Source organism: Palaemon carinicauda, chromosome 18 (assembly GCF_036898095.1).
Source record: "Palaemon carinicauda isolate YSFRI2023 chromosome 18, ASM3689809v2, whole genome shotgun sequence".
NCBI lineage: Eukaryota > Metazoa > Arthropoda > Malacostraca > Decapoda > Palaemonidae > Palaemon > Palaemon carinicauda.
The window spans coordinates 7,475,175-7,499,717 of NC_090742.1; the positions used below are offsets into that span (position 1 = coordinate 7,475,175).

General features: G+C 44.6%; 1 protein-coding gene across 1 annotated transcript in view; it reads left to right on the top strand.

Annotated features, from left to right (window-relative positions):
• The window catches only part of LOC137657603 (nucleoporin NDC1-like), a 98,175-nt gene that overhangs the window by 68,667 nt on the left and 4,965 nt on the right, over positions 1–24,543 (top strand). Inside the window, exons 7-10 of the mRNA XM_068391960.1 lie at positions 2,891–3,099; positions 3,382–3,496; positions 4,098–4,198; positions 20,584–20,732. Coding sequence (XP_068248061.1) covers positions 2,891–3,099; positions 3,382–3,496; positions 4,098–4,198; positions 20,584–20,732 — 574 coding nt within the window. The remainder of the gene's footprint in view (positions 1–2,890; positions 3,100–3,381; positions 3,497–4,097; positions 4,199–20,583; positions 20,733–24,543) is intronic.

A 24,543-nucleotide genomic window follows, 5' to 3' on the forward strand; every position in this document is an offset into this window, starting at 1 on the left:
TCACCACTTCGTTCCTAACCCTATCTACTCGAGATACACCAGCCATACTCCTCAGACACTTCATCTCAAACACATTCAATTTCTGTCTCTCCATCACTTTCATTCCCCACAACTCCGATCCATACATCACAGTTGGTACAATCACTTTCTCATATAGAACTCTCTTTACATTCATGCCCAATCCTCTATTTTTTACTACTCCCTTAACTGCCCCCAACATTTTGCAACCTTCATTCACTCTCTGACGTACATCTGCTTCCACTCCACCATTTGCTGCAACAACAGACCCCAAGTACTTAAACTGATCCACCTCCTCAAGTAACTCTCCATTCAACATGACATTCAACCTTGCACCACCTTCCCTTCTCGTACATCTCATAACCTTACTCTTACCCACATTAACTCTCAACTTCCTTCTCTCACACACCCTTCCAAATTCTGTCACTAGTCGGTCAAGCTTCTCTTCTGTGTCTGCTACCAGTACAGTATCATCCGCAAACAACAACTGATTTACCTCCCATTCATGATCATTCTCGCCTACCAGTTTTAATCCTCGTCCAAGCACTCTAGCATTCACCTCTCTCACCACTCCATCAACATACAAGTTAAACAACCACGGCGACATCACACATCCCTGTCTCAGCCCCACTCTCACCGGAAACCAATCGCTCACCTCATTTCCTATTCTAACACATGCTTTACTACCTGTGTAGAAACTTTTCACTGCTTGCAACAACCTTCCACCAACTCCATATAACCTCATCACATTCCACATTGCTTCCCTATCAACTCTATCATATGCTTTCTCCAGATCCATAAACGCAACATACACCTCCTTACCTTTTGCTAAATATTTCTCGCATATCTGCCTAACTGTAAAAATCTGATTCATACAACCCCTACCTCTTCTAAAACCACCCTGTACTTCCAAGATTGCATTCTCTGTTTTATCCTTAATCCTATTAATCAGTATTCTACCATACACTTTTCCAACTACACTCAACAAACTAATACCTCTTGAATTACAACACTCATGCACATCTCCCTTACCCTTATATAGTGGTACAATACATGCACAGACCCAATCTACTGGTACCATTGACAACACAAAACACACATTAAACAATCTCACCAACCATTCAAGTACAGTCACACCCTCTTCCTTCAACATCTCAGCTTTCACACCATCCATACCCGATGCTTTTCCTACTCTCGTTTCATCTAGTGCTCTCCTCACTTCCTCTATTGAAATCTCTCTCTCATTCTCATCTCCCATCACTGGCACCTCAACACCTGGAACCGCAATTATATCTGCCTCCCTATCATCCTCAACATTCAGCAAACTTTCAAAATATTCCGCCCACCTTTTCCTTGCCTCCTCTCCTTTTAACAACCTTCCATTTCCATCTTTCACTGTCTCTTCAATTCTTGCGCCGGCCTTCCTTACTCTCTTCACTTCTTTCCAAAACTTCTTCTTATTCTCTTCATATGACTGACCCAGTCCCTGACCCCACCTCAGGTCAGCTGCCCTCTTTGCCTCACGTACCTTGCGCTTTACTTCCACCTTTTGCTCTCTATATTTTTCATACTTCTCTATACTATTACTCTGCAGCCATTCTTCAAAAGCCCTCTTTTTCTCTTCCACTTTTACCTTCACTCCTTCATTCCACCATTCACTGCCCTTCCTCATGCTGCCTCCAACAACCTTCTTGCCACATACATCACTTGCAATCCCAACAAAATTTTCTTTTGCTAACTTCCACTCCTCCTCTAAATTACCAGTTTCTCTTACTCTCACCTCGTCATATGCCATTTTCAACCTTTCCTGATATTTACTTTTTACCCCCGGTTTTATTAGCTCTTCAACCCTCACTAGCTCCCTTTTACATCCACCTACTCTATTCCCCCACTCTTTTGCTACAACCAATTTTCCTTCCACCAAAAAATGATCAGACATACCGTTAGCCATACCCCTAAACACGTGCACGTCTTTCAATCTTCCAAACATTCTTTTCGTTATCAACACATAATCCATTAATGCCCTTTCTACTACTCTTCCATTTGCCACTCTTACCCATGTATACTTATTTTTATCTTTCTTTTTAAAAAAGCTAGCACTTATTACCATCTCTTGTTCAACACACATATCTACCAGTCTCTCACCACTCTCATTTTCACCTGGTACGCCATATTTCCCAATGACACCTTCTACCTCTCCAGCACCCACTCTAGCATTTAAGTCACCCATAACAACTACATAATTCCTTCTACCCAGTCCTTCTACACACCTAGTTAATTCACTCCAGAACTCATTCCGCTCTTCTTCACTTTTCTCACTACCTGGCCCATACGCACTGACAAACGCCCAACATTCCCTACCCAACCTAACCCTTACCCACATTAACCTAGATGATATCTCCTTCCATTCCACTACTTTACCTGTCATCCATTCACTCAACAATAAAGCCACACCCTCTCTCGCTCTTCCCCTTTCAATCCCAGACACTCTACCAGACATTTCACCAAACATCACTTCACCCTTTCCTTTCATCTTTGTCTCACACAAGGCCAATACATCCATCCTTCTACTTCTAAACATACTTCCAATCTCACATCTTTTACTCTCTATCGTACTACATCCACGCACATTCAAACACCCCAAAACTAGAGTGCGGGGAGCAGTCACTCTCCCCCCAGCTCCATCTCTTTGTTGCTGTCTCACAGGATACTCTTACAGGAGAGGGGGTTCCCAGCCCCCTCGTCCCGTCCCTTTTAGTCGCCTCTTACGACACGCAGGGATAACGTTGGCGCTATTCTAATTGTTTTATGCCCCCGCGGCCACAGGGGGCTGTATTGTGAATGAAAATTTTATCAATCGTTTTTTCTTCAGGTGGTCATCCCCGTAACTGGCTTGGCATCATGAATCCATCTCTAAATCTTATCCGTAAATTCACCGATAGACTTAGGAGACATAATTGTCCAGAGGAAATACCCAAAGTTCCTGTGAAACCTTTGGATCCTTCTGTCGCTTCTACTGATATCAATAAAAATGCTGTTGTCAAGGCACCAACTGTTACTATGAAGGAAAGACTGCAAAAGGTATTTTCTCTTGAAAGTTGATGAGATTTTTTTACTGTTTTGAATAATAGCTGTCATTGTTGCATTGTAAAGCTTACTAATGAATTTTATTTAGCATGTTTGCAATGATTTGTGTTGTAATTGATATGAATAATAAGATAGGCTTGTTATTAAACTTTTAAATTTTACAATTAATTATTGTATGCATTGCAGCATCTTTATTGTGTAATTTTTGGAATCTTCTCTCCAAAAACTATACTTTAGTCAGCAAATGTAAATGCTTTAATATACATTTAATTGCAGATTTTGGACGGTCTTAAGAAGTATCCGGTGTTTGCATATATCCTTGCTGAATTACCAGATGCAACGAATCGAAGTATATTTGCCGATGCTCTTCCTGTGATTTGGGCAGTTCAAGGTAAAAAAAAAAAAAAAAACTGAGCTTCCTTTGTTGATGTGTGTAATAAAGACATATAGTTTATGAATTTTGATAAGAGTTTCCAAAGATGATGTCTGCTAATTCATACCTTGCTTTTAGTTGCTTCTATAATGGATGAGTAATATTGTAAATGAAACAGGAAATTTGTTTGTAAAATGGTTTTTTCCAGCAAAGGTTAGTTTTTTCACGATCACAGAATACAATACACTTCGTGTGAGACAGCCTGTCTGCTATATGAATAGACAATTATTTACATTTTATTCTATTAAGTTATAAGATGAAAATAGCAGTTCCCAAAAAGCTGATAAATTGCATGGGATGTTCTGCCAAATCAATTAAAAAATTGGAGTCTTCAAGGTCTTTTTACCCTGCATATGTTATGAATGTGATTGTTCTTTATGCAGTACAGTAATTATTTCTTTTAATTTTATTATTAGTTGTGGTGTTAAGTCAGTTATATCTAACATTAAAGAGTATAATCAGTATACTCCAATCTAATTATTGTATATCACCTTAATTGTAAGTTATGCCAATTTATTTTCTGTACCTTAATTATAGTATTTTATTTTACCTTTTACAGCATTTGGAGATCTTGTTTCTTCATCATTCACAGAAGACAAATATGGTGTTGCACAAAGAAATATACCAGATATTTTGGCAGCATTTTTGCAGCTCCAAAAGGTATGACTCCTTATTGATGGTAGTTATATTTTGTTATGTACCTTTAGTTAAAGACCTTTGAATTTCATAATCAAGATTCAGTTAGGGAATACTGTATATCCTCAAAGGCTGAAATTTGCTAAGCTACAACCCTAGTTGGAAAAGCAGGATGCTATAGGCCCAAAGGCTCCAACAGGGAAAATAGCCTAGTGAGGAGAGGAAACAAGGAAATAAACAAACTACAAGAAAATTAATTAATAATTAGAATTGAATGATTCAAGAACAGTAACAACATTAAAATAAATATTTCTTATATAAATTATAAAAATTTTAACAAAACAAGAGGAAGAGAAATAAAAAAGAATAATGCACTTGAGTGTTCCCTTAAGCAAGAGAACTCTATCCCAAGTCAGTGGAAGACCATGGTACAGAGGCTATATCACTACCCAAGACTAGAGAACAATGGTTTAATCTTGCAGTGTTCTTCTCATAGTAAAGTACGTCAGACATTTGCAACTTAATTGGTAATGATGAACCTCCGATGCAAATACACTGCCATGATATGCCTGCTATATTTGAGTAGAGTCTTGTATTGAAAGTACTGTAGTGGATAAAAAAATTTTTGTTCCTAATTAAATTGATGTTGATAGTGGAGAGGTTAACATTTGATTATTCTGCATATGCTTTCACACGAGTATCCAAGAAAAATCTGAAATAATAATAATTAACGTACTTTAAAATTGAGTTTTTCAATATTAATCTTACCCGGTGATCATGTAGCTGCAGCTCTGCTGCCCGACAGAAAAAACCTACGGGCGGAATACGCCAGCGATCGCTATACAGGTGGGGGTGTACATCAACAGCGCCATCTGTCGAGCAGGTACTCAAGTACTTCTTGTCAACACAGAACCAATTTTCTCTCTGTCGTGCCACCGGCAAGACCTACTTGATACGCTGTTGTTTTCTGGAGTTGATTTTCACGTTATTTGGTGAAGTATTCTCTCTAGTTATTAGCTTTCGCTGTGCAGAAGTTATCCTCAATACTTTCTCACTTTCATTGATTAGATTTTGGATTATTTGTTGACGACTTGGATAGATTTTGGATTTCCCCCCTTTGACTAATTCAAGATGTCTGACCCTACTCAAGTCCCCAAGTACAGGAAGTGTAGCGCTAGGGACTGTTCTAGGCATCTTCCGAAGGCCTCTATCGATCCGCACACCGTTTGTTCCAATTGTAGGGGTAAAGCCTGTCAATTGGAAGATCGATGTGAGGAATGCGCTGGGCTTTCGGAATTCGATTTTCAAGAATTCCTTAAGTATGCACGTAGGCTAGAGAAGGATAGGATCAGGAGGAGTTCGTCTCGCTCTGTTGATTTTTCCTCTCCCCATGCCCCACAACCTATTCCTTCCCCTGTAGTGGTTACACCCGACCCTCCTACTAGCTCTCATCAACCTTCGATGGCGGATATGATGCGTGCCATTCAGGCTCTTGGTGAGAGAGTTGAGTCATTGGCGAATGACCGCAATCAACTCATGGCTGACGTCAGGGAGTTGAAAGGTAAAAGTGCAGTGGGAAGTGAAGTGAGTGTCAGTGCAGTGAAAAGTGTCAGTGTTACGCATGAGGGTGCGTCTGTACGTGCCTGTCGTCCTCCCAGTCCGGGACCTCTTGCAAGCTCCCAAGCCCAGGGGAGAAGCAATGTCGTACGACCAAAGGGTTCGACAGGCCTTGATCAGCGGACAGACGTTCCCTCCTTGGTTGAGGACGTATCTTGCCGAGATCGTCCCACCCACAAACAGACGAGTGAGCCCATTCATTCCTCGTCTGCGGAAGAAGTTTCTCGGCAGAAACGCTGGACCAAGGTCTCACGACCTCTCAAGTGCAAGGTCCCTTCCGAGCGAGTCCAACGGCCCAGGTGTAGCCACTGGGTCAGTTCGGACTCGCCGCAGTCCTCCGAAGACTGCACACCTCCCAAGAGAGGTAGAGTGGTTCCGCAGCAGGCAATCACTCCGTCTGTTGCCGCACCAGCCGCTGTAGACCCTAAGTGGTCTTTGCTGCAGTCTATGCAGACTCAGCTAGGCCTAGCTTCCTTCATGCAGGAGTATCGTGCTGAGAAGGTTGACGATGCACCCGTTAGCCTACAACCTGCCACGGTTGTGCGCCCAGCTGACACTGCGGCTGCCTGCTCCCACACTCCGGCTGTGAGAGCTCCACCACCTATGCGCAGTCGACCCTGCCAGACGCATGTTGACGTTAGCCGACGTGCAGCACCCTCCGTTGACGTGCGTGAGCTACCGCATCAGCAGGAAGGTGGAGTCAAGCTGCCGTGTTTTGACGCGGTGCGTCAGTCTCTGCAACCCACGGTGGTCCCCACCACGTACCACCACTCCGCTTTGGTTGTTGCCAGCTCTCAGACTGACCAACAGCGGCATGACGTTGGATCCAGTGCAGCTATGCATGCACCCGTGCTGCCGGATTCAGCCGTTCAGAGTCCTCCTTTGCCGCTTCCTCCTCAGCATTCGGATGAAGGAATCTCTGATGACGACGAAGCTGCGCATTTGGACGACCAACACTCCGACATAGATGAACCCAAGACTACGCCTCCCTCCTTAGACTTTAGGAAAGTCCTTGCCCTGTTTAAGGAGTTGTATCCGGACCAGTTTGTGTCTGCAGCTCCACGCTCACCTCCCTCTGAGTTCGCTTTAGGCATGCAGTCAGCAGCTCCTGCCTTTACGAAGCTCATACTCGCTCGCTCGTCCAAGAGAGCTTTTAGGGTACTGGGAGAGTGGTTGCAGGCCAAGAAGCAACTTGGGAAGACATCCTTTATGTTTCCCCCGGCCAAGCTTGCTTCCAGATCTAGCGTCTGGTATGCCACGGGAGAGGTTCTCGGCTTGGGAGTTCCTGCCTCTGCCCAGGGCGACTTCTCAAGTCTGGTAAACTCTCCCCGCAGACTGGCTATGAGACGCTCCAAGATTTGCTGGACTTCTTCGGACATGGACCATCTTTTGAAGGGAGTTTTCCGTGCGTTCGAGATCTTTAACTTCCTGGACTGGTGTTTGGGAGCGTTGAGCAGGAAGACCTCCCCTTCGGATAAGGATTCTGCCATGCTCATCATGTCCTGCATGGACAAAGCCATACGGGATGGGTCTGGCGAGCTTGCGGCTTCTTTCGTGTCTGGAGTTCTCAAGAAGCGGGATCACCTTTGCTCCTTCTTGTCGGCGGGAGTCACCCCATGTCAGAAGTCAGAACTGATGTTTGCTCCGCTATCGAAGTGTCTCTTTCCTGAAGAGTTGATCAAGGGGATTGCCGCCTCGTTGATCCAGAAAGACACTCATGACCTGGTGGCGTCATCTGCACGTAAAGTCGCAGCTTTACCTTCCGTGCCTAGACCTAGGATGGACACACCAGCGTCTAGGTTCATTCCGCCCTTTCGTGGCAGAACCTCCAGCAGAGGAGGTACTCGTGCCGATAGTCAACGTGGCAACAAGAAGAAGGGTTCCAAGTCCTCAAGAGGCAGAGTCTGACTGCCACATTCTTCAGACAGCAGTGGGAGCCAGGCTCAAGAACTACTGGCAGGCCTGGGAGAACAGGGGTGCAGACGCACAGTCTGTGAAGTTACTCGGAGAGGGGTACAGGATTCCATTCTTGCGCAAGCCCCCTCTAGCAACAACTCCCATCGACCTCTCTCCCAGGTACAGAGAGGAGGACAAGAAGCTAGCTTTACAGCAAGAGGTGTCTCTCTTGCTACAAAAGGGAGCGGTAGTCATAGTCCGGGACCATCAATCCCCGGGCTTCTACAACCGTCTCTTCTTAGTAGCGAAGAAGACAGGAGGGTGGAGACCGGTGCTAGACGTCAGTGCTCTAAATGTCTTTGTCACCAAGCAGACGTTCACCATGGAGACGACGAAGTCGGTTTTAGCATCGGTCAGGAAGGAAGACTGGATGGTCTCGTTAGACCTAAAGGACGCGTACTTTCACGTCCCCATCCACCCAGATTCCCAACCTTTTCTAAGGTTCGTTTTTGGGAAGGTGGTATACCAGTTCCAAGCCCTGTGCTTTGGCCTAAGCACGGCACCTCTAATGTTTACCAAACTGATGAGGAATATTGCCAAATTCCTGCATTTAGCAGACATCAGAGCCTCCCTCTATTTGGACGACTGGCTTTTAAGAGCTGCGTCAAGTCGTCGCTGTCTGGAGAATCTAAAATGGACTCTGGATCTGACCAAGGAATTGGGTCTCCTGGTCAATATGGAAAAGTCCCAACTCGTCCCATCCCAAACTATAGTATATCTAGGTATGGAGATTCAGAGTCAAGCTTTTCGGGCTTTTCCGTCGGCCCCCAGAATCAGTCAAGCCCAAGAATGCATCCAGAGCATGCTGAAGAGGAACCGATGTTCAGTCAGACAGTGGATGAGTCTGATAGGGACGCTTTCATCGCTGGACCAGTTCATCGCGTTAGGGAGACTCCACCTCCGACCCCTTCAGTATCACCTAGCTGCTCACTGGAGAAAGGACATGACGCTAGAAGCGGTCTCAGTTCCTATCTCCGAGAAGATGAAGTCTGCACTGACTTGGTGGAAGAACAACATTCTGCTCAGGGAAGGTCTACCACTGGCTGTTCAGACCCCCGACCACCTTCTCTTCTCGGACGCATCGGACACGGGCTGAGGTGCGACACTGGACGGTCGGGAATGCTCGGGCACGTGGAATTCGGATCAAAGAGCACTGCACATCAACTGCAAGGAGCTACTGGCAGTTCATCTGGCCTTGAGAAGCTTCAAGTCCCTCCTGCTAGGCAAGGTGGTGGAAGTGAACTCCGACAACACCACAGCCTTGGCGTACATCTCCAAGCAAGGAGGGACTCATTCGATGACGTTGTTCGAGATCGCAAGGGACCTCCTCACCTGGTCAAGAGATCGAAACATATCTCTAGTAACGAGGTTCATTCAAGGCGACATGAATGTCATGGCAGACGGCCTCAGCCGGAAGGGTCAGATCATCCCAACAGAATGGACCCTTCACAAGAATGTTTGCAACAGACTATGGGCCTTGTGGGATCAGCCCACCATAGATCTGTTCGCTACCTCGATGACCAAGAGGCTCCCAAATTATTGCTCACCGATTCCGGACCCAGCAGCAGTTCACATAGATGCCTTTCTTCTGGATTGGTCCCATCTAGACCTTTATGCGTTCCCCCCGTTCAAGATTGTCAACAAGGTACTGCAGAAGTTCGCCTCTCACGAAGGGACAAGGTTGACATTGGTTGCTCCCCTCTGGCCCGCGAGAGAATGGTTCACCGAGGTACTGCAATGGCTAGTAGACGTTCCCAGAACACTTCCTCTAAGAGTGGACCTTCTGAGTCAGCCGCATGTAAAGAAGGTACACCCAAGCCTCCACGCTCTTCGTCTGACTGCCTTCAGACTATCGAAAGACTCACAAGAGCTAGAGGCTTTTCGAAGGAGGCAGCCAGAGCGATTGCCAGAGCAAGGAGGACATCCACTCTCAAGGTCTACCAGTCAAAATGGGAAGTCTTCCGAAGCTGGTGCAAGGCAAATTCAGTATCCTCAACCAGTACCTCTGTAACTCAAATAGCTGACTTCCTTTTACACTTAAGGAAGGTAAGATCCCTTTCAGCTCCTACGATCAAAGGTTACAGAAGCATGTTGGCAGCAGTCTTCCGCCACAGAGGCTTAGATCTTTCCAACAACAAAGATCTACAGGACCTCCTTAAGTCTTTTGAGACCTCGAAGGAGCGTCGGTTGGCCACACCAGGTTGGAACTTAGACGTGGTTTTAAGGTTCCTGATGTCAGCAAGGTTCGAACCGCTTCAATCAGCCTCTTTTAAAGATCTCACTTTGAAGACTCTTTTCCTCGTCTGCTTGGCAACAGCTAAAAGAGTCAGTGAGATACACGCCTTCAGCAGGAACATAGGATTTACATCTGAAATGGCTACATGTTCCTTACAGCTTGGTTTTTTAGCTAAAAACGAACTCCCTTCTCGTCCTTGGCCCAAATCGTTCGAGATTCCAAGTCTGTCCAGTTTGGTTGGAAACGAACAAGAGAGAGTACTATGCCCAGTAAGAGCTCTTAAGTACTATTTAAGACGTACGAAGCCATTACGAGGACAATCAGAAGCTTTATGGTGCTCTATTAAGAAACCTGCTTTACCGATGTCGAAGAACGCAGTTTCTTATTACATCAGACTTTTGATTAGAGAAGCTCATTCTCATCTGAATGAGGAAGACCATGCTTTGCTGAAGGTAAGGACACATGAAGTTAGAGCTGTCGCAACTTCAGTGGCCTTCAAACAAAACAGATCTCTGCAGAGTGTAATGGATGCAACCTATTGGAGAAGCAAGTCAGTGTTCGCATCATTTTACCTTAAAGATGTCCAGTCTCTTTACGAGAACTGCTACACCCTGGGACCATTCGTAGCAGCGAGTGCAGTAGTAGGTGAGGGCTCAACCACTACATTCCCATAATCCCATAACCTTTTTTAATCTTTCTCTTGAAATGTTTTTATTGTTGTTTTTGGGTTGTACGGAAGGCTAAGAAGCCTTTCGCATCCTGGTTGATTTGGCGGGTGGTCAAATTCTTTTCTTGAGAAGCGCCTAGATTAGAGGTTGTGATGAGGTCCTTTAGTATGGGTTGCAGCCCTTCATACTTCAGCACCTAGGAGTCGCTCAGCATCCTAAGAGGATCGCGAGGCTCAGTAAGGAAGACGTACTTAAAAAGGCAGAGTAATTGTTCAAGTCGACTTCCTTACCAGGTACTTATTAATTTTATGTTTGTTATTTTGAATAACTGCTAAAATGAAATACGGAATACTTAGCTTCTAATGTTAACATGTATGCTGGTCTCCACCCATATGTTTGTTATTTTGAATAACTGCTAAAATGAAATACGGAATACTTAGCTTCTAATGTTAACATGTATGCTGGTCTCCACCCACCCCCCTGGGTGTGAATCAGCTACATGATCACCGGGTAAGATTAATATTGAAAAATGTTATTTTCATTAGTAAAATAAATTTTTGAATATACTTACCCAGTGATCATGAATTAAAGGACCCACCCTTCCTCCCCAATAGAGACCCAGTGGACCGAGGAGAAAATTGGTTCTGTGTTGACAAGAAGTACTTGAGTACCTGCTCGACAGATGGCGCTGTTGATGTACACCCCCACCTGTATAGCGATCGCTGGCGTATTCCGCCCGTAGGTTTTTTCTGTCGGGCAGCAGAGCTGCAGCTACATGATCACCGGGTAAGTATATTCAAAAATTTATTTTACTAATGAAAATAACATATTTTCATGAACGCAGTAAACTACTTTGTAATGCACATGTATTCATAAAAAAACAACCTTACAGATTGCAAATTACCTCTACAAATACAGTATTCAGAAGTCAAAAATATAAAACAATGTGACCTCTATAAAATTTTCAACTTGCATTATTTCAGCCTTGTGAGAGTCATTTTAACTGCGGTCTTTTGGAACTTTTGCTCCATACTTCGCCTCCAGATTAGTAGGAACTGCTAAACCCCACACGGTAGCAAGGAAGAACTGTTGGTAAGGGGAGAAGAGTGAGTTTGCTCTTCTTCCCCATCTACCAACTTCTTTCCCTTCCTATTCTTTCCTTCAGACATTTCCTAGAAGAAAGAAGCAGGAGGCCTCTTGCAAAGTTCTTTGGGAAAGGCAGTGGATCAACTTGGTTTAGGAGAGGAGGTATGCTCTGGTACCCCAATTCTCCAAACTAATTGGTCCAGAGGTTAGCATTGGAGATTTGGAATGTATTGTTGTGAGGTTCATGCCACTTACCGAGAAGTCATATGCAGGCAGCGGTGAAGAAGCGGAGGATTGCTTTGTGGGACTCCTTGATCCATGACACAATCTCCCTCAAGGGTTCTTGCCTTTTGAGGTCGTATGCGGACAAATCTTCGTGTGTGGCCATTCCTGCAGGATTGAAATTTGTTTTGACCTTGTCTGGGCCCCAATCAGTACCACATTCAAATTCTTCCACTCCGAAAGATCCTTTGCATGCAGAGCTTTTTCGATGCCCTTAACCATACCAGTTCAGTAAGGGAAACAGGTAAAGGTGGACCCTGATATTGTCATTCCCCTTCTCCTGTTGCACAGAGTAAGGAGCTTGGCAGGCTGTTAGGCAACCTGGCAGACCACAGGACAATTCCTTGAGCAGTGTATGTCCTTCATAATGAGTATTTACTGCCTTTCTTTGACTGCTGGCCCTCCTTTTTCTTGCAGAACAATAGAGTTTGGCAAACTATCTTCCATAAACAGAAAGACCTAGCATGGTTGCAGAGGTGAAAGCAATATTAGAGAAGAATGTGGTTTAAGTCATTTAATATGGATCTCAAGTCTTCTACAGTCTACTCTTCATGTTGGAGAAGTCAACTGTGGTCTAGAGACTGGTCATGAAACTCTGTCCCCTATACCAGTTTTAACAGCAAAATGGGTTCAGGTAGGAAACTACAAACTATACAGTTCTATCATAGAATTAGACTTTATAATTTCTTTAGATGAAGGATGAGTATTTCCAAGAATTTTTTCATCAGTCCTATCAGAAGTACCTCCCCTTTTTCCTCAGTGGAGCTGTGTATCATTTCAAGACCCTGTGTTTCGAACTGTACTGCTACCATATTGTTCAGGCTGATAGTAGCTTAGTCCTACACATGCAGGATATATCTTTTGATATATCTTGACGATTAATTTATCCTGGCCTCTTCAGAGAGTGAGTTGCTACATGATCGAAATGGCCATCTCATCTTTAGGTGCAATATGTGGATCACGATAAATTGTGAGAAGTCGAATCTCATAATGAAGCAGAGGTTTAAGGAGCTTTCCATCAGACAATCACTTCCACAGGTTCATAGAGGTAGCGGGACCATTTTGTCCCAGACAATTCTTCCAAATTGGAGTTATCAAGGTCTTCTTGGCCACCTTTCCTCCTTTGAGAAACTCATTCCTCATAGGCATCTCTTCCCTGTAATGATTTCCTACCTTACATCAAGAAATTGGTTTGTAATAAATGGCAACAGCACTGGGATAGTCTAGTTGGCAATAAAATGAGGGAAGTAACAAATGTCATATCACCTTGGAGGTATAACATGATGCCCCGAAAATGGGAGACGACTCTTTGTCGTCTCCGTTAGGTCACACTCGCAAGTTTCTGCTGAAGGGCCAACACCAACCGTATTGCGACGACTGTTTAGTACCTTTAACTGTGAGGCATTTGTGGACCGAATGCCCTAATTATCGTCGTCGTCGGCGCCCACTCGTGTCCGAGTATTGGGTTCTGTCGTTAGCCATCAGCCTCCTATCTGTGGGGTGGGTGCTTATGCCTGATGTGGCTGTTAAGTCCTAGTCTGTGGTGGAAGAGTCGCGGACAGTGTTCACATGGGAGGGTAAGTGGTGGGCGGGGCTGTTCTAATCGCTCTCTCCTTCTTCTCCTCTTAGCCTCCTCATTTTGTCTCCTCCTCTCCTCGAAGTCCACGGTGCCATGGTGTACTGTACTCCTCCAGGTTTTCCTGTCCCTGGCTGTTTCTTCCCATGAGGAAGGATCGATATCAGTTAGAGCCAGGGTGCGCTTTAGTTGATCTTTATAGCGCATTTTCGGGGCTCCTCGTGGTCTGGTGCCCTGGGTCAGTTCTCCGTAGAATATTTTCTTTGGGAGCCTAGATGGATCCATCCTATGCACGTGTCCTATCCAGCGGAGGCGGTGGTGGATGATGGTGGCCTCCACGCTGGACAGCGAGGCACGTTCTAAGACTTCAATGTTGGTGGTGTGGCTCTCCCAGGGGATTTTCAAGATCTGCCTCAGTTTCATTTGTTGGAAGCGTTCTAGGTTTTTAAGATCGTTACTATATAGCGTCCATGTTTCACATGCATACAGGAGCGTGGAGAGGACTACTGCCCTGAACACCATTATTTTGGTGGTCATTGTCAGTGCGTGGTTGTTAAATACGCGGCGGTTGAGTCGGCCAAAGGCGGAGTGGGCTGCCCTGATCCTGTTCTCCACGTCCTTTTTGCTTGTGGGAGCTGATGTTAGGATGCTCCCTATGTAGGAGAACTGGTCCGCCTGTTCTAACGGTTGGTCATTCACTGTGGTATTGAAGTTTGGGAGCATCAGTCCTGGTGGATGTTGGACGAGGGTCTTGGTTTTGACTGAGTTGACTTGCATCCCAAAACGTTCGTAGGCAGAGTTGTATGCATCAGCTAACGACTGTAGGTCCTCTGCCGTCTGACCTGGGGTGGCATTGTCGTCAGCATACTGCAGTTCTCGCACTGCACACAAGGTGGTCTTGGTTCTGGCGCGGAGTCTAGCGAGGTTGAAAGCGCCACCATCCATGCGGAAACATAGGTCGACTGAGGGTGTGTCTGGGGGAATCTCGTTGAGCATTGCTGCGGTGTATAGCGAGAAACACGTCGGGGCCAGAACACAGCCCTGCTTCAGGCCGCCGTTGATGGGGAATGGGTCTGAAAGAGAGTTCTGGTGGCAGACTCTCCCAACCATTCCGTCATGGAGGGCACGCACCAGCTTGACAAAATCGGGTGGGCAGCCATATCTTTTGAGGACAGCCCACATGGCAGGTCGAGGTACTTTGTCGAAGGCCTTTTTCAAATCCCAGAAGATGAACATTATGGGCTGTTGTTGTTCGAGGCTCTTCTCTTGTAGTTGTCGCGCACAGAAGATCATGTCTATGGTCCCGCGGGAAGGTCGAAAGCCGCACTGGGACTCTGGCAGGACGTCTTCTGCGAGAATAAGGAGGCGGTCAAGGAGAATCCGAGCGAAAATCTTACTCGCGATGCTTAGTAGTGATATTCCCCGGTAGTTGTTACAGTTCTCCCTGTCTCCCTTCTTGAAGATGGTAGTGATGTTTGCATCGCGGAAGTCACTGGGGGGGGGGGCCTTGGTCTCCCATATTTTCAGTATAAGGAGCATCAAATGGTTCCTCAAGCCGGGGCCACCGTGAGTGAGGAGCTCCAACGGGATGTTGTCTGGCCCTGGGGCTTTGCCGGGCTTCATGCGCTGCAGGGCCTTGTTGAAGTCATGGATGGAGGGTGGTAGTGTCATCCAGTGACGGACGGGATGCTGCGGGGTCATTCGCAGGAGATCGTCTGGGGTGTCTGCTTGGTCATTGAGGAGGTTCTCAAAGTGAGACCTCCACCTGGCCAGGATGCCCTCGCTGTCGGTGATGGTCGTGGCCCCATCCGCGTCCTTCAGGCTGCCCACTGATGACCGTGTGGGACCAAATATTTCTTTTGTTGCTGCATAGAAGCTGCGCAGGTCACGTTGGTCAGCAAAACTCAGTATTTCTGCAGCTTTTCTTTGCCACCAGGTGTTCTGGGCTTCACGGATACCTCTTTGGCAACCAGCTTCAGCCACCTTGTGAGCACATTTGTTAGCTGCTGTTGGTTGGTTTTCCAAAGTCAGGCGTGCTTGTCGTTTGGTTTCAATGAGAAGAGAGATGGTAGCATCATTCTCATCAAACCAATCCTGCCGTTTCTTGGTGGTGAAGCCTAGTGTTTCCTCCGCAGCACGGGCCATGGCGTTTCTGAGGGTGGTCCAGTGGTGCTCGACAGTGGCCTGACCCACAGGGTCTGCGAGGTATTGTTCGCAGGCCTCCGTGTAGTTCTGTGCCAGCTGTGGGTTTCGGAGCTTACTACAATCAAAGCGTTGGTGTGGTACGCTGTCAGGTGCCCTTCTGGGTGGTCGTAGGGTCGTCACGGAGAGTCGGGAGATGAGGAGTCTGTGGTCCGTCCAGCAGTCGTCCGCTCCGGGCATGGATCGGGTGATGCAGACGTCTCCTCGGTCTCTGGCTCTGGTCAGGACGTAGTCCAGGGTGTGCCAGTGTTTAGACCGTGGGTGTCTCCATGTGGTCTTTTGTCGCTTTGGTAACTGGAAGATGGTGTTGGTTACCACAAGTTGGTGTTCTGCAAACAGACCCAGTAGGAGTTGGCCATTGGCGTTGCAATTTCCAATGCCATGGCGGCCGATGATTCCCTCCCACAGGCGATGGTCTTTGCCTACTCGGGCATTAAAGTCGCCAAGCACAACGAGCTTGTCATTGGCGGGCACTGCCTGGATGGTGCGGTTGAGCTGGGTGTAGAAGGCAGCTTTGTTATCATCGGTTGAGGTCATAGTCGGGGCGTAGACAGAGATCAGGGTGAGATGTCTGTCCCGCGTGATGGGGATGCGGACAGTCATCAGGCGCTCACTGATGGCCTTGGGAGCGAGGTTGTGCTGCTGCACTAGCTGAGAACGGATGGCGAAGCCGACACCGTGGATGCGAGGCTCCTCTAGGGCCTTGCCTTTCCAGAAGATGGTGTAGCCTGTTCCAGCTTCCCTGATGTTGCCCTCTTCGGGTAGTCTGGTCTCGCTAAGAGCCGCCACATCAACATTGAAGCGGGCTAGCTCCATGTAGACGAGGGCTGTATGTCGTTCCGGGCGGTTGGTGTTCGTCACGTCTTGGAGGGTGCGGATGTTCCACGCACCTAAGGTTAATATTTTTTTCTTGTTATTTCGCCCGCATTAGTGGGATGTCCGCCAGCCGCGGTGAGCTGACCAGACGGGTTTGCCGTGTCCGATGTTTACCCCACCTTTTCTAGGGGCCTCCCCATGTGGGGTGGGCTGCGGTGTCCTCAATAGGCCAGCCCAGTCACGGGTCCAGCTGCCGAACTCTGGTGTCACGGCACCGTCACCAGAGAGCGACTGAATCTTAGACTCGCCGCCTGAGTGCAGTCGTGGGCTAAGGGCTTCCAGCTATCCAGGCCTGCCCCCTTCACCCACAGTGCTGTCGCCTCAGGACTTGCTGGTGGTGGTGATGATGATGATGGTGAGAAAGAGATGAAGAAGGGTGGAGGAAACGACAGAATGCCAGTAGCTAGGTATTTTGTTTTAGGTGGTCGTGGCTTTGCAATGGCCACGCACACACACTTGGCCCACATCATTTTCACCGCGGCTCAAGACATATGAGACAGGCGGCTTCTCCGATGTTGGTTGCATCGGGCTGCCGGGTTCTTGTTATGTCAAGGCCCGTCTTGTTGCCTGCCCGACAGGCATTGCCCTCTTCCGCCGGAGGGCCCTAATTATAATAACTTAAGAAATAGATGTCTGTTTGAGGCTCAAGCTGAGGATGGCAGGTTCATCCTTGCCAAGATTCTTGGATATGATGTGTCCTATGCGAGCGGCATTTTTCGATTTATTTCAGAAGCAGGTCTAATGAAAACTATTTAACTTCTATAATGACATTCAACTTTTATGGTTTTAATTGAATATTCTTTTAATTTTTCTATAAAATAAATGATATCGGCATCAATGACCTTAGATGTCAGGATGCCAGAAAACCTTAAATCAATCAATCAATCATTGGCATCTCCAAGAGAGATCCCTTCTTTAGTGTTTAGTAAATCGCTGGTCAGTCTCCAAAGATCATCTTTGCTATCCTGTTCCAGTGGGACAGGAGGTACATAGCAATGTTACTTTGTGGATGGATAAAGAAAACCCCCCACCACTGGAGTTCCCCTTAATTCCACACCTGAGGATGTGCAACTGTTCTCAGATGCCTCAATGGAATGGTGGGACTATCATCTGGGCGAGACTTGGTTGCTGTAGGACTGTCGTCAGTTAAGAAAAGACATCTGCATGTGAAGGTTTAGGAGAATTGAACAGTAATGCAAGCATTCCAAGAATATTTGTGGAAATACTCAATATTGTTGATGAATAACAGTTACACCCATAGTAGTTTATGTCAACAAGCAGGAGGCATGGTTTCTCTCACATTGGAAATTGACAAAGCAGATTCACTTCTAGGTTGGGAATCACACTGCAGAGTTATCAGCCTGGTGGGGATCACCATGAATCTGTATGCTAGTCACATGGCTAAACAGGGAGCTCCCTGTGTTCTTTTATTATTATTATTATTATTATTATTATTATTATTATTATTATTATTATTATTATTACTCGCTAGGCTACAACCCTAGTTGGAAAAGCAGAATGCTATAAGGCCAGGGGCCCCAACAGGGAAAATAGCCCAGTGAGGAAAGGAAACAATGGAAAATAAACTATTTCAAGAAGTGTAATACCATTAAAATAAATATTTCCTATATAAACTATAAAAACTTTAACAAAACCAGAGGAAGAGAAATCAGATAGAATAGAGTGTCTGAGTGTACCCTCAAGCAAGAGAACTCTAACCCAAGACAGTGGAAGACCATGGTACAGAGGCTATGGCACTACCCAAGACTAGAGAACAATGGTTTGATTTTGGAGTGTCCTCCTCCTAGAAGAGCTGCTTACCATAGCTAAAGAGTCTCTTCTACCTTTAACAAGGGGAAAGTAGCCACTGAACAAATACAGTGCAGTAGTTAACCCCTTGAGCGAAGAAGAACTGTTTAGTAATCTCAGTGTTGTCAGGTGTAAGAGGACAGAGGAGGATCTGTAAAGAATAGGCCAGACTGTTAGTCATATGTGTAGGCAAAGAGAAAGAACTATAACCAGAGAGAAGGATCCAATGTAGTACTGTTTGGCCAGTCAAAGGACCCCATAAATCTCTGGCGGTAGCATTTCAACAGGCGGCTGGTGCCCTGGCCAACCTACTACCTACCAAATCCCGATCCTTGTGTAGTTTTTGAGGACACTTTCCAACACCTATGGGATCATTTAGATGCTTATTCCATTCCCCCATCACATCTGATTTACCAACTGATCAGCAGAATGTTGATGATGCCAGGTTTCAAGATAAACCTTGTTGATCCAAGATCACCTCAAGTTGAGTGGTGTCCCTATCTTATAGCATTTCTAGCACGGACTGCAAACTTATTTGTCGATCTTCGACTAGAAGCGCTACTCAGTCACAGCTATTAAAGGATACCTATCAGCCTGGAACCTTGTCTTCTGAATGAAGGGCGTAGACCTCTCCTCCATGTGAGAGTTGTTTATGCCTGTAGAGAGCTTCAAGTAGTTTTTCCCACCGCGGGACGTTAGGCCCATGGAGTGGAATGTGACTGGTGTTCTTAATTTTCATCGGTGTGCCCCATCTGGACCTGTGAGAAGGTCATGATACAGAGATCTAACTGTCAAGACTGTGTTTTTGCTCTCCTTAGCATTGGTAGAGTTGGTGAATTCCATTGATTTGTATTAACCCACCTGGAGAGTAAGAAGGTCTCTGTAGTTTTGTACCCAAATTCATGGCCAAAACCCACAACCTGTCAGCACTCAACTCAGGTTTGAGACTTGTTTCATCTCTTTGCTTCATGAAGCATTGGGTGGTAATCAATAGGAGATATTTTGGTGTCCTGTGATGGCTTTGCTGTGCTGTTTGAAGAGGAGTCGACAACTCAGGCCTGATAGTCATCGACTTTTCCTAATCACTGGCATAACCAAGAAAGATGTGTTGAACACTTCAGCATTCTGAAAGAAACTTGCAGTAGGACAAGTGATCATGAAAGGAGTATGGAACGACCAAATAACCTTCTCGGCCTTCTATTCAAGGTAATTCCCTTCAACACAGTTCCTGGCCCTGTGGTGGCTGCTCATATAGTTGTGTAGTCAGTCCAGCTTTCACACTGGACTGAAAGCATCTTGTCTATAGTAATGTGTTTGATGTAAGGCTGAATGACTGGTCTTTCTGCTTCGCCATTACTTCCCTTCACGTAGGGATAAAGCAGTCGTACCATTACACGCTAGATCTGACATTGATGCTGGTAAGCTACATTTCTCAGCATCATTCTTATCAGACTAGATGTGTAAAGAGTAGTTCTCCCCCATTATGTTCTAGGTATTTAATTCTATAATACGTATCTCCCTCAGGGAAGAAAGTCCTTCATTTACCAAATACTAGGTATATAACCAAGTACTTGGCATGCCTTATCAGCCTACTCAACCTTATGTTGAATTGATAGGAGGTGGCTGTAGTCGTCTTCCTTCTTTCCGTACGAGACCGGAGTGACTGGCATATTCTAAGGAAGAAAAAAATCCAACCAATTCAGATCTATGGAAATTTCCTCTAACCATTAAATTAGTCTATTTTAAAGGGTAAAAGATTTGTATATGCGTAGAAATATGCGTAGAGACCTGTCCTTTAAAGTTTAACTTCCTAATCTAACCACAGTACCTCTCTCAGTCATGAGCCAAAAGATTAAATTGAGTCTATCAGGAGTGTGGGTGGGGCCACTCGCTCATGCTCACTACCTGTTTACTATCTCATTAATGATTTCAACACCTGTGCCAGTTCCTCTGAAGACATTTCTATTTCAGAGGACTCAGGATTGTATAACTAGGAAAAATACAAATGTTTGAATTTTTTGTAATGGTCTGTTTGAAATGCTACATATATAAATAATTGCTGCTGTAGTTGGAATTAGATTATTTTTGGTTTTCTTTGCAGGTAGTGGATGGTTTAAGTAGAGGAACTATATCCAAGAGAGCCGGCACAAGTGACTCATTACCTGCTGAATTTAAATTAAGAAGAGCTCTCCGTTCAGCCTTACGATCTGCATTATATACAGTCACAACCACTTTTGGACCATCCATATTGTAAGTTTCATACTTATAGTTGACTGGCTAATTTGAAGAGTTAGATAGGAAAAGTATATAATTAAGAGGTTTTGTTGGTTGAATGTACATTAAATAGTTGTGAAAAATAATTAAAACATTAATAGTAAATGAACCAAAAAGTAATTTACTGGTATGACAAAAATAAAGATCTCTGGTCTGTTCCTACAATGGGTTGTAACTAAAGTTTTGAAGTAAGATGGAGCACACCTTAATGCAATACTCTCAATTAAGTATGACAGTTGTTTGCCAATACTATTGCCATAGTAAAGTCATAAATTAGAACATAAAAACACGCTTTATGATATGGAAACATAACTGAGACTTGGTAGAATAAAACCGTAACCAAAGAAATACTGAACAATTCCTTAGTGGGAGGTTGTTTTAAGTGGCACCTGTCAAACCAAAGGCAGAAGAGGTATCATATACCCTTTGAAACCTTTTTCATGATGATGTAGGTTAAGCCTTTGTGAGCCAGGGTTCGCGGCTCGTCAGGCACCGACCTTGGGATGCTGGCTGCCGGCAAGTGCACAACGACATCCTCGGGAGGTGCGATCTTCTCAATTCTGGATGCCAAAGTATTCCAGTCGAATAAGGAAGTATCTCTCCCCTGTCCAGGTAGTAAAGGTGAGGTGAATCCTAAGCTCCTCCAATATGTGGCCAACAGAAAGAGTGCGCAATGGCCAATCCCGCATGGGGCCATGCATTTTTGGCCAGCCTAACTACCAGTAGTCATGCCAGCCACATGTGTTACGTGGCTGAGGATTAGCTGGGAGTTGTTTGGCCCTCTTGAAAGAGAGGCGGTTTCGTCGGGAATCTAATAGGACTTCTTACGACTTGCCATCTTGGACTTCTACTTGTTAGAAGTGTTAGAATTAGAAGAGGAAGAGGAGGGAACTCGTTTCATCCTCTTGCAAGCTTTCCCCTCAGGCTCTGCTAAACATTGAAGTTGAGGTTTGAGCGACAATTAATGATGGCGCCCCTAGAGGGAAAAACCATTTGGATTGCTCTGACAGAAGCCACAACACTGGAGGTCACTGTCACGGAAAACAGTAGGCATTGTCACTGGCATTCATTAAACACATAGGGGTTGGGTGACTTGCACAGGACCTGCAGTAGTTTCTTTGGTGTGTGGTCAGTAGAAGACCAGCATTTGCATATCAGCATGTTGCAAATGTAAGCATCTTGTCTTGCTGTGAAAGCATTCCAACAGCGTTTGAAAAGACATACAGTAGCGCTGATGAGCGACAACACTACTGTGTGGCTTAAGTCAATAAGCAAGGTTTAGTGCCACCTTTGAGAATTGAGGAAGCAGATGGACATCTGGAGGGCAATAATTTTTTGGAAGCTCTCAGTCCGGTAAATTCCAGGAAAGAGGAATTTACATGTGCATATACTCAGTTGTCAGGAGAAGGTTGTAGGAACAGAGTGATCTTTACAACCTAGTACGGTGGAAAGGCATCGTGTCTTGTGAGGTCCACCGGTTATTGACCTATTTGCTTCACAGCTGATCTGGAAGCTTCCCGTGCTCTGTTCCCCCAATCCAGACCCATGGGTACCATTTGAAGATGTAATGCAATACCCATGGGTTGACCTGAAGCTTCTTACCTCCCTTCAGGCTGATTCGCTGTGATCAACTGAGTGTTGATCACGGGTCAAAGGATAACCCTAGTAGCCCCAAGATAGCCATAGGCTGAATGGTACCCCAATATGCTTGCTCTACTAGTTGAGGTCCCTAGGAAACTGCCCCATGACCCACTTTTCTTTTATCAGCTGCTCCTTTAGAGGTACAGTAGGGTCCCGAATTACACGTGTTCTAATTACACGATTCCTCAATTACGCGATCGATAGTTTTTAAAAATTAATTTTCCTCTATCTGCGAGGAGCATTCTAAATCCGCGAGTCAAGCACCGCGAAGCGTAGGAAATCTATTGTTTTCTTAATTGTATTGTGGGGGGGGGTGATGGTTCCCCGATGTCTGAGAAGGGGGGGGGGAGAATGTGAGAGAAAGATTTCTGTTCAAACATTTTAAGACTAGTTTTGGATGAAAAATGTTAAGGTTTGCCCATCTGTTGTGTGAACTTGTCGCTAGGCCTAGCCTAACTGTCCAACACCTATATGTATAATATTCCATATTTGTACTAATTAATTTCTATACTTACGTTGTGATTATGGTGAAAAATCCTTATTCATTAAACTTTAAATTAAAAACCATCAAAATAAAGACTATTTTATATCATGCTACTGCCAAACATGTCACCACAACCAAACCCATTACTTTGTTTGGTACGTTCCATCGCCGATCATAACGAACTCGCTAACCAATTTTAACATCTGTCTATAGGTTAACTTTTGCGGCAAAAGATATCTTACCAGGTACTATGTAATAATAATGTTATAATTAATGTTGTTTTTATTTATCCTTAGAAAATCAAAATATATGAAATATGAGCAATTTTGTTTCGTGTTATTTTTTTTTTTCTAAAAAAACGCCTTCTTAAAAGGAAAACGTTTTTTTTACGTTTCATCGTCGATCATAAACGCATTTGCTCCTGAAAGTGATATTGAAGAGCTTTTACTAAAGATGTTATTATAAATAAAGATTATAAATAGGTGGTAAAATATCTATAATTAAAGTGTAGCAGCATCAAGAAATGTTGGGGATCGCCCTTTACATAAGAATGTACTGTACATTGGATTAGACAGAACGTAGAAAAAATCAATTAGGGAAAAATCGGTATTCGATATCCTCTTCATCAGCATCGTCAATCGGGCTTTTTATTTTTTTTATTCTCAGTCGCTAACTAGTTATCGCACTGTCAAGATCTGCACACATTCCGATAATTCACATTTGAAGGTTTTCTGGGAGAGGATGGATAGAGAAAATACCGAACTATATAAAATGTTTTTTTTAACCTTTTAAGCGTCACCCACGTGATAAACCGTTCACCACGATCTACTCGGTACCGCCTTCAACTGTAATTCCGTTCATGACTTTAATTGCCTTTTACAAGCCGTCAGTCTCGTGATGTTACTTTACTCGTATAGTAAGTATAGGATCACCACTTGGCAACACTCTCAGCATATGGGGACTGTGAATAGAAACTTATATGATGTCTGGCAACTATTTTTCTGAAGGTAGCTTGATGTTACAAAACTGTGGTTTCCTATCAGTGCGCTCGGGCGTTCATGCATAAGTGGTTATTTGTTGTTCCTTTTGTAATGAAAGGTCTAAAGAGGAAGGTTATTTCTTTAGATGAAATAAATGATATTCTTGTTGTGGAATTTGATAATGATAACCTGTTTGATAATGAGAGCACTAGTTCTGAATCCTCCAGTGATGAGTATATTGAAGAAACAAAGTTTTCTTTTGATGCCGAAAGCGAAAATGACTTCTCATTACCGAATGACTGGACAACGAAATTTCACAAAACTATAAAGGGAAAGGAAACGCCGAGAGAGAGAGAGAGAGAGAGAGAATAAAGTGGATAAATAATGTACAAATGTATGACGAACATATTTGAAAACTATACAGGAAACGATATGAAGAGAGAGAGAGAGAGAGAGAGAGGAGAGACCTATCCCTTTCCTTTTGTTGCTTATCCAGGCGTAAGATTTACGATTGAAGATAAAAAGAACCCATTAGAATATTCAGTATTATGTAGCCATTTGAAATTAAATAATAGTATTAATTGTTTTTTTACTCAACCATTTAATTAATATCCCTACTTTTAACTATAATTACGAATTATAAGCATAAAGAAATTATATTAACTTTGAAAAATTATCATTA